General features: G+C 41.8%; 1 protein-coding gene across 1 annotated transcript; it reads right to left on the bottom strand.

The window, feature by feature from the left end:
* Positions 1–429: 429 nt before the first annotated feature.
* cdc5l (CDC5 cell division cycle 5-like (S. pombe)) lies at positions 430–10,769 on the bottom strand. Its single transcript, XM_072689267.1, has 16 exons — positions 10,564–10,769; positions 9,451–9,554; positions 8,603–8,764; positions 8,392–8,519; positions 8,177–8,276; positions 7,804–8,022; positions 7,518–7,662; positions 7,022–7,210; positions 6,768–6,916; positions 6,501–6,663; positions 6,236–6,400; positions 4,645–4,725; positions 4,149–4,391; positions 3,744–3,941; positions 1,295–1,507; positions 430–1,086 (listed from the first exon to the last, which is right to left on the bottom strand). Exons 1-16 carry the CDS (start codon positions 10,606–10,608, stop codon positions 982–984), a joined length of 2,409 nt encoding a protein of 802 aa, XP_072545368.1. The 5' UTR covers positions 10,609–10,769; the 3' UTR covers positions 430–981.
* Between the last annotated feature and the right edge of the window lie 248 nt (positions 10,770–11,017).

The raw sequence follows: 11,017 nt of genomic DNA, 5'->3' as shown, positions 1-11,017 counted from the left end.
GCTCTATCTCAACATTCAGCCTTAAAGATAAAACAGTTCAATAGGAAACAGTGGTGTGGAGCCAGCAAAATGGGTCAGTTTATTGCTGCTATACGTAAAAGCTTACAGACGTCAATGGAAGATTTGTAAAGTGGTGAGAGTTACTGAACAGTTTTCTGGACATGGCAAATTATTTCACCAGATGTCTTCAAATCTGGACTTTGTGAACCTTGGTAGGTGTGACACTACATGGTCAATCAACTGCATGAGCTGCTCCCTAAATGTCTTGTGACTACAAAATCCAGAACTGGAAACTATATATTCAAATGTCCAGATTTGACAACCTGTGACACAGGCCATCAAAACACCTAAATGATACAGATGCTACTGCACATCACTAGACACCATTAAATCATGCTGCTTGCTTTAAGAGGTCAGAATCACCACAGATAATTTGTAAAACTTGTTTATTTCATTGTTTTAATGAAAACAGCAACACTGAGCGATCTTAAAGCTGAAGGGTTACTGTGTAAATAAGTACACATCCATCTAGGACACACAGTTCCCCTCGACACGGACATACCAAATGAAAAGGTACAAGACTCTTGTGTGCAATCTTCAAAATGGCCCGATTCTGGAAACAAAACAGAACATACTGCCAGAGAGACATTATTTACAAAATGAACTGTGTTGATTTTACAAAAATGGGAAAAAAAATATATATATGGCTGATTTTAAAAACAAAGTGTGGACTCCATGTGAGTGACTGGTCCATGGGATCTGAAGTGTAAAGTGCCTGAACTTGAACTCCACACTCACAGGCTTTGAGATGTAGCGACCAAATCACTGTTTGCTGAAGGACGTTAAGATGGTACACACGGACATTCATGCTGTTGTACAAGCTGGAAAAAAATAACTCCAGAGATGGGCTTTATTTATATTACAACCAGTGTAGATACAGCCAAGGTGTTGAGAGTTCCACATACTTTCCAAAAGCCACATTCAGAATTTCTCTGAATTCGTTTCTTTTTCAAGAAGAAGGTCAGCAAACCTTTGCTGAAGCTCTTTCTCTCGTTCCTGTTGCCTTTGCACATCCTCTCTCAGGGCCTGATTTAAAAAAAAAAAAGAAAACAGAAAAAGCAAAATCAGTAGGAGAACTTATATGCTCATGAAGCTAAATATATAGTGAGCATCTGTTCATATACCACAGTAAACTATGATTCAAGTCCGACACCCTTTTTATTGCATTAGTATATTGTAACTGGCAGTAGTTCAATTCTAGTGGTTAATTGGCTAAAACAAGTGAGGGCATCACCTCTTGTCTACGTGGGATGGCCATGTCCTCCTGCTTCTTCAGCTCCTGAAAGGTGTGGAGCTCCACATGGGCCTGCTCCACCTGGTCCCATAGGTCACTGAGTTGTTTCATCAGCCCCATTGCGCGAGACTGGTACCCGCCCAGCAGGATCTTCATCTTCTTTTCCATCTTAGCTGCACGTTTAGCCTCCATGGTCATGTGCCCCCTGTTAATCTGGATCAATGCATATAATGGAGTGCTTTAGTAGTAGTCTACTGGTTAACGCATTCCAACTGAAAACATAATGTACTGCCTTATGATTACTGACAGCACAGGCTGTGGTCAATAAGAGGGAAGAGTCTCTGTGGCTGTCAAATGAACAGTAAATAACATTCAACAACGCTGCCACAGATCACACACAGTCCAGTAACATCATCTTTTTGCCGTTAAACAGCTCTGCAAGCACACAAGTGCAAATCACAGCAGCTCGCCAAATCATAGCTCACTACTACTGCTGATCAAACGGTCTGTGGAAGTGAGACTTATTTCATAACCAAACTCAGGAGCGGTAAACATGCCCTATCAACAATTAGTAAAGGGTCATCACTACATTCCCAAAAAGGCAAGTGAATGAACACATGAACTTTACTCTGTGCCATTTCACCAGAGCGTGTGATGCACAGAAAGGACCAGACTGAACCTTCTCCAACACAGTAGGGTTTTTTTAAAGTGAGCACAACCTGATAAATGCGTAGCTTTATGTCAGAAATAGGACACCATCATTATCATACTCCATCATCAGGGAAGTATTTTTGTACTCATGGCTGGCTAATACAAGGAAATGAAATGATTTCTGATCCCCATTTAGCACCCTGCCGTGGGTACGCATACCACAGTTTGAGATCCACTATCCTACAACATCTATAGTAGGGATGGGCAAGGTCAAATACATGGTTATCCACCACATCGTCCCGGTCACACAAACACCATGCATCTTTATTTTTTCCGTTTTACAGTTTTTGACATGATGTGAATTCTGTAGTAGTTTTTTTATGTTGTGCCAAGAGTTCTTGACAAATGTTCTAAAGTTTCCAATTTGTGCGACAGTAAACAGTATGTCAGTATTACTTTAACTGAGCAGGTATTTTAAGGCTTAAAAAAGGGTACTTTAATATAAATTAATTATGTATCTTATAACTTTCAAATTTTTTTTGCGCAGTGAACTGAGACACAAGCAGTTGATCTTGCAGCTCACGTTAACCCAAAATGCAGATCTCTATGCTAAGCTATCCATCAGAATAATTCTAACCAAGACGCATTTCTACACTTTTAATACAAATTGGTGCTTAAAATCACAAACATCTAAAAGGTAAATCACCAAATCAACTGATCATATACAGATCTATACCCGTCAACCCCCTTCTTTTCCCCTGTATTTTACTCTTCTCCTAATATGTCCTCCTTAGATTTTTAAAAAGGCAATAATAGTTGGTGGATTCCTGTGAAAACACATCGAGGGTCTTTGACTGAACCTGGGCCGCAGGGCCTCGTTATCCCCACTGGTGCAGAGCTCAGGGTGTTTAAAGCTCCTGACCCCCTGGGTTTGTTTACTGTGTGGTTGAGCAGAAGTCTGAGGGTGTGCAGCTGTTTATGGACCTTCCACAGATGACACCCCTGAACTGAACTGCTGCAAGTGGCTTCTGAGGCCTGTTAATAAATGTGGTATGCAGCTGCCACTAGCATAAATCCTGTTGATTCTATGAATGAGAGGCGTGCGGCAGCGCTGGGCTCACTGCACCCCTCCAGGAACACCCCTTCCCCCTTCTCCCTTCGCTGCGTTCGACTGTGTGAATGGGCTCCAAGTTTCCGCCCCATGTTCCCGGCCAAGAAATATGAAACAAATGCACCCTTTGTGAGACGGGGGCTGCCTTGATTAACTGAAACTTCGCACATATGTCCGCCTCAAGACCCAGGCCAACTGAACAGCTTTTAGTGCCAATAATTTCTGTCTGTATTAAAATAAGGGTTGGCTCTGAATTGTCATTGCTAATTTTTCTTCAAACTCATCAAAATCGATTTGAAGGACTAATCTGTGTTTCTCTTGGCCCTCTGGGCAATGAGGTATGAAGCTTAAAGCACCAAGTACATTTTAAACGAGCTAATAATTGGCTTAATACATTAACTGTTCTCATGAAATGCGTTAAATGTTCTGTTGCACATTTATAATATGGGATCACTTTAGTTCAAAGCGATTCAACTGCCATGATAAAGCGCTCTCCACTGAAATACAGTGAGGTGAAAGTGTTTTTTTTTTTTTGACATTTTTTACAGTCAGACCCTTACAACTAAGCATATACTGCCATCCAACCACCAGATCGAATGTCAACATTAAGTAGCCAGCGCCTCCTTCTGGATTATTTTGGAACTACAAATAGATCAATAAAAAAGAAATGCAGTTCTGCTTCTTTACCTCCAGTTTCTTCTCCAGGGACTCGATTCTGTCCTTCTTGCTGGCCAAGTTGGCTCTAGTGTAGCGGTTCTGACCAGGCAGGTACAGCACCTGGCTGTAGCACTCCTCCCAAACCTGGTTATAGGCATCAATGGAAAGGTCACCATGGCCCATCCCGTGCTTCACCACCTCCATTTCCAGCCTCAGCAACTCCTTGGCCTGGTGTTCACAAGAAAAGTTAATAATTCACACCTTATTTTTCACCACACATACTTCATCAGTAGATACATAATCCATAATGTACTACATGAGGGAGAAAAGAGAGCTGTGATTCTGTTCAACCTGTTGAACTGTGCAACAGACTGAATGATAGACATGATATGTTTTACTGACCATAAAAGAACAATGAGATCAGAAAATGCCAACCTTTTTAAGGTCTTCCTCGCCAACTTTTTCGTAGGGCGTTTTGTCCAAGTAGGCAATGTGCTCAGCATTATTGGAGCTGGAGCCCACTCCCTTGCCCTTCTTGGCCAGGGCCTCTGTGTAAGGATGATGCATACTGTCATAGTGGACCATAGTGATCATTTCCTTCTTAATGAGCTCCTCTGCTTGCTGCAGGTCTGTTAGAGGAGGCTCCACATTCTGAGGCCTCAGAATAGTTTCGTTCACCTGATGACAAAGACAGGCGCATCATTATAGCACACAAGAGGGACCTTCTGAGTCATCAGCAGCTCTTACAAAAAGTAAACTAAAAAGTTAAATACACAATGTAGGAATGTAGAATACTATTTGAAGGGTTATGAAGAATTAGCAATAGTGAGGCTATCTATAGCTCAATTTATGTGCCTAAGGTTTATATTCAAGCCCTAGAAACATTGTGATCTGAAGTATATTTTATTGAATCCCAGGAGAAAGAGCTCACCTCTGAAGGCCTGGGCAAGTCCCTCTGCACTGCTGTGTGTCTCTGCCTCAGCTCCTTCTCCCGCTCAGCATCTCTGACTGCCTGCAATAACACCACATCCATATCAATTAACAAAGCCCTACTTAGCTCCACAGAAGAACAGAATGCAGAGCCTATGAAGCAATTCTTCACCAAAAGGAGTTTGGTAATCTTCAAATTACATTACTCTGTCTTTACAACAAGATCAAATTCTGCTGCTATGTAATCGTATGTTTGCCAAGGCGAGCCTAGGCTCAGCAAAGACTTTGAGGCTTGTACCTAAAGCTGTGACAGCAACCTTGTTTAACTATCATTTTAAATGCAACTGGAGGCAAACGGTATTTCATAAGCCAAGTTCATTCAATTCATGGTGTCAGAATCTACCTCCAAAAACCCTCTTCTTTATCAAATAATTGACAGAACCAATAAATTCATTGACTACGTCACATTACATGACTTGACATCTGTACACCCTTTTTACATTGTGTAACTGAAAACAGGAATATACAGACAGGCAGAGTCCTGCATTATCCAAAAACATTTTGGACATTTTGGAAATGCATTAAAAAAATGTTTGTGAGCTTTTCAGCTACACAATATAATGCTGCTGGCTGAAGAAAACATCTTGACTGTGCAGCTCAACAGCTAAATAGCCAAATACTACTGAGCAGTTTTCAGGGCTGCATATGCTGCTAGCCTACAGGGATATGGCTGCATTCACTGTACAAACAAAAGTATTGGAAAACTGCTCATTCATTGTTTGAATCAAGGCTTTTAATATTTGATTGAGTAACTCTACTGTCCAGGTAAAGTTTTCTACTAGACTTTGGTGCATTGCGGCAAGGATTTGATTGCATTCAGCAACAAGAGTGTTAGTGAAGTCAGGATGTTGGCTGATCACCACCCCGCCTCATGCCCAACTCCAACACCATACCACTGCTCAACGCTGAGGGGCTTTTTACCCTCCTAGTGCCAATAGGCTCATGTTTCATATTCTATTGCCATTACTATAGGAACCAGACAAGCTGTGTGTGAGAATCTGCACATTTCTGCCAGCAACGTCAGAGCTGAATGCTGAAAGTTTAAAGGAAAAAAAAATTAAAATACAAAAATTTGCGATCAGGATTTTAAGGATTGGATACTGTTTGGAACAGCATTATACAAAAAGGCAAGAAATATATATATAAAATTGTTACTGACAGACTAACAAGGTCTCCCAAATAGTCTTTATCTAAAGCCCTCCACTGACTATCACTGTCACCAACACTGCATTCATTAAATCCTTTGTGCTGTGAGAATAATCACTCATTTAACTTGATGAAAACCATGCTCTGAATCTGAGAAGTTGGCACAGATAATACTCAGCAAAGGCATTGTTAAAGCCCGGGAGGATGAGAAACAATTATCACTGGCATGCACCAGCCTGCATTTGTGAGCAAAAACAGGATACTTGCATATTTCTAAAATCAGCATAGATCTCCTGTGAACAACACTGTGCTTTCACACCTGATTAATAAAAAATGCAACTGGGAAACTTTTTTTTTTTTTTTTTAATAAATGAAGAGCCACTGACTTGTTTACGTAGTTCAATGTCAGCTGCATCCTCCACAAAGCTCTCGTCCACCTCCGGTTCTTCTAGCTCCCTTTCAGCGTTTTCAGGCAGCACAATCTCAAAGTCATTCTTGGGCAGCGGCAGAGACATCAGTCCCAACTTTAGCTGCTCGCGAGACTCCCGTTGCTGGAAAGACACAAAGTATACATGAGCACTGTGCAGTGTGAAACAGCAACTATGAGAATTAAAGAGATTTGTGCATTCATGCACATGTTTTGTCACACACCAGATGTTTGGCATATGCTGGATCTGCATAGTCCACCACACCATCTTCAGAGTTGATGTTAAGTTTGTCACGCAGTGGTGTCCTACCAGGGGTCACTCCCATTGAAGGCTTTGGAGTCATACCGCTATGAGGCGTCAGACCCTCGGCACCATGACTTGGGGTTCTGACAAATAAAACGTGATGCAGGTTCGGTATTTGTGCTTTGAAGCTTACAGCTAAGAGTATACTACCATTTTCATTCAGAGTATGATTTAACTGAGATACTACCTGAATGGTGTTGAGAGTACAGTATTTGGGGTCTGGACCACCTGCCTCTGTGGTGTGACACCAGAAAAGTCACTCTCATGTAGAGGCGTGTTCAAACCACCCTTTAGAGGCGTGTCCACATTTGTGAGTGCCATCAGATTCTGAGCTTCCTGGCATAGGAAATGGACAATTAAAGCATTATGCATGATATTACAGCATATCTAAGAAGCTACATTGCACTGTTTTAAGTAAAAGTAAACAATTCCCAAACATACCTGCAGAATCTTGTCCTGTGCTGCAGGAGTTTGTGGTGTACGGAGGGCCATAGCATTATTGGTAACATTGTACTCAGAGAGCAGTGCGCTGGAGGCTGAATTTGTAATTCCTGACTCTTCAGCAGTCTGCCGAGCAATCTCACTGGCCTGGCCAAGTTTGACCACTTCTTCCAATTCAGCATCAGAGATCTGAAAAAGATTTAACCCTTTAACCACCCCTGTGTAGGTTTACACTTCACAAGATCTAGATCTAGTTCTTTACTACATTAATGCCACAATTAGCAACAAACCCTAAAACAGAACCTCAAGGGAAAAAAATGTGCGGACCAGTTATCAAATAATTAATAATGATTCCTGTGCTAATAAAACTAAACTGAATAACAACCCTAGAGTTTAATGAATCAAGAGATTTATGATGAAAGGCATGCACCAATGAAGATATAAATTACAGCACTTCTACTAATGTACCACCTGTCACAGCAGGATGACATCTTACCTGTGGTGCAGGCAAGACCAGCTTACTCCTCTTCTTAGTGAACTCAGACACTCCACTGGTCTGCAAAATGGCAGAAGGGAGATCCGACTCTTTCTTCTTCTTGATCTTCTGTCTGTCCTTTTTACGTTCCCTTTCCTCCTTTTCGCTGTTAGAAGCCATGAAACGACAATAATGTTCAACAAAAGGGCTAACAAAACAAGACCAGCTCTATGTATGCCCAATTCAACTGGCAGGGATTCAATACTATGCCAGAGTTAGAGGCAAAATTTGGAACCCAGTCACTCACTTTCTGAGCTCTCCGTCAAGATGCTGCTGGCGAAGTCTTTTGAAGTCGGGCTCAAGTGGATCATATTGCTCCATAGACGTATCATAGAATCCCTGAGCAGGCTTCTTCTCAAAAGGAATTTCTGCATTGTAGTCTACGCCTCTCTTCTTCTTTCTCTTCTTCTGAATATCGATGCCTGCAGCACGCAACTCTCTGCGCTTCTGCAGAGCTGCCAAACGCCTGAGGGAAGAAGAGAGTATAGGACTCATCTAAAAGCAACTAGCCATGCTGTTTCAGCACAAACTTCTGTGTACCATGATTTTACAACAAACATAGCAGGCCACAACTCACTCCTCTTGTAATAAAATGTTTATTTCTGTATGGGACTTCTCACCTGGCCTCCTCAAGCTGCTTCTCCCTAGCTTTCCGCTTGGCCTTTTTGCCCTGTGTGTTTGCAAGACGAGCCCTGGCCTCTGACAGCATTTCCAGCTCATCTGCAACAGGACAATAACATCTTGATTATTTTCACTTTTTTGAATAAGTAAATACTTAGCACAGCTCTGTTTTTTTAGCCTAAAGGGAAGTTGTCTTCTATGTAATTTAGCCAACCTTCATCCATATCCACGGGGTCTGGCCTGGCTGGCTTAGTCTCAGGGTTAGGGTCAATCTCCCCTGGCTTGAGTTTGCGAGGGTCATCTGTTGTGTCTTCTTCATTGTCTCTTTGGGCAGCTTTGTCTCTGTCAGAACAGTGTAATGATGTAAATAGCTGATCATGCTCATGCATAACACATAGGAACAGTATATAAGAACAAGCACTTACAGGAGAAATTCATAGTGCTCCAAGCACTGTGCAGCTGTTCTGCCAATGATGGGAGCTATTGTTCTCCACTGGGTGGGCATCAGCTTGGCCAGATGCAGCAGCTTTTCCTCTTCTTCACGAGACCATTCTGTTTTCTTAATGCTGGGATCCAGCCACTCATACCTTGGTGGGTTGAAACAAGCATGAGATCATGTATGGTCTAAAAAAGTCTGACAATTTAACTAAGTATACACAGAGCCACCATAACATTTAAACCACTGACAAGTGAAAGAGTAATATTCATTATTGTGTCAAGCTGTCAAGAGGTGGGCTATATCAGACTGCAAGTGAGCAAAAAGGTCTTGAAGCTGTGGTGTTGGAAGCAGAAAAATGAATCCGAGTCACTTTGAGGCTTCAAGGCTTAGGACCCAAGGCTCACAAAGAGCAAAGACTAGCCTGTTCCATAAACTAAAGCTACTGTAGAACAAATTACTGATAAAGTTAATGCTGGCTATGACAGAATGGTGTCCAAACCCCACATCGCACACACCACAGCTTGCTACATGTACTAACACACTGCAAAGAGATCAAGCATCTGTGGGATGCAGTAGACAAACAAGTCTGATCCGTGGAGGCCCCACCTCACATCTTACATGACTTGACATTTACATGAGACGCTCTTAAGGTCTTTGTGGCAGATATTACAGGACACCTTCAGAGGTCTTATGATGCTCATATCTTGATGGGTCAGAGCTGTTTTGGTGGCAGAAGGGTGGTTTTAATGCTATTGCTGATCAGTGTACATGGCTTCAGCAGACGATTAGCATTGGAGAATTACATACGGCAACACTCAGCAAGGACAGACTTACCATCTAGCTTTACACTGTTTAGCCGACTTTCTATGGAGCAAAGAGGCAATCCGGGACCACTGGTTTTTGCCATATTTCATTACAGCTGCTTTAAGGATCTCATCCTACAGAAAGATGATAGGGAAAGGAAAAAAGATAGTTAAGTTTGAACAGAAACACCAACACGACAACAGACACTGCACAAATTAGAGGTGAGACATATGACACAAATATGACGATATTTGAGTCATTTTTACAATATTTTGACATGCATACAAAATGCCTCAATAGCAGCAGATTCTTAAAAACTGCTGTCCAAATACTCCCTCACAGTTACTTCAATAGTCATTGAACTTTCACTGCTATCCAACTAAACAGGACCATTACACTCTCAGTAATAAAATGTACAGTGCTTTTAAAAAACTGAAGAAAGCCATGACAAACTCATGAGAAGAAAAGTATATGGTGTATCATCATAAAAATTACCATGAAATGATGATCACATTACCCAGTCCAAAAACAAATCCTTAAGGATTTTAAGGAATCATAATGATCAATACTTTTGAGGAACCGATTATTGTATTAATGGTCAGTGCTGTGGCTTGGTTTGGCACTAGCTAGCTGGTTACTCAGCCATCTACATCAGTGCATGTCAGGGTAACATTCAGCTCTTGTGCTGTAAATCCAGCAGGGCTGCAGAGTATGGGCCTTTTTCTGCACACGGGGATCATCATTCACTAAATATTGAGTTCTCCTGGGACTGAACTAAGTGGGTTAGATCAGGGGAGAACAAGCTGTGCAGTTTCAGGCGGACTGGTAAGACAGTGAGATCTACAGCTAGCGTCTAACTCACTTCAGGGATGCACAGTCTGCACCCACACCAACCCTGCAGCTAACCAGCTAGCTAGCTAGTGCTAACGCTTACTACCGGTCTCAATAACCTCGCTAGCTCCCTGGCGTGGCCCATAAAACCATAAACCAGCAAAAAAAAGAGCGAATTACAGCGTAAACTCATGAACGACAGATAACTAGTAAGCATGTCGCTCTCTAAGCTAACTTAACAGTTCACAGCTAAAAGCTGTTAGCTCGGTTAGCTTAGCCCCGTTGCTACATTGCTACTGTCCATAACCTTACCTCAGTGTTGCGCCAAACGCCACCTTTAATCATGATCCGCGGCATCTTGGCTGTTTAGTCTTTACACACACACCCCAAACAAGAAACACGGCTGCAAAAGCAACAATATACAAGCTTCTAGACAACAAGTTTAACTGTGGCGCTTCTCAAAAACGAGAGCTGGCTAAAACATGGCCCCGCTAATGCAGCGCTGGGACAGAGCAAATGGCTTCCTCTCAGCGGGTTGCCAGATCCGGTCTCGTACATCCACCCGGTCATCTATCCAGCCACGGCTATTGAAAGATGGAGGGGTTTTACTGTAGTTTTTTTTTTTTCAGAATAACCAAACAAATAATATAAACAATAAACAACTGCAATAAAATAAATTAAATGTGACGCAAAAAGTGCTACACATGTTAAATTGAATAAATTATTAAATTGTAAATAATTCAGTTGTAAAATGTATTTTTCTAAT

This window comes from Salminus brasiliensis, chromosome 10 (genome assembly GCF_030463535.1).
Source record: "Salminus brasiliensis chromosome 10, fSalBra1.hap2, whole genome shotgun sequence".
Lineage (NCBI taxonomy): Eukaryota > Metazoa > Chordata > Actinopteri > Characiformes > Bryconidae > Salminus > Salminus brasiliensis.
The sequence above is the reverse complement of the archived record's forward strand: the minus strand, read 5'-3'. Positions and strand labels throughout refer to the sequence as shown.

Coding starts and splice junctions, on each gene's coding strand:
- cdc5l (XM_072689267.1), bottom strand. CDS start 10,608: ATGCCGCGGATCATGATTAAAGGTGGCGTTTGGCGCAACACTGAG. Junction 4,726..6,235: donor ACATTGAACTACGTAAACAA/GTCAGTGGCTCT, acceptor GTGTTATTGCAG/GCAGTCAGAGATGCTGAGCG. Junction 1,087..1,294: donor CCATCCCACGTAGACAAGAG/GTGATGCCCTCA, acceptor TTTTTAAATCAG/GCCCTGAGAGAGGATGTGCA.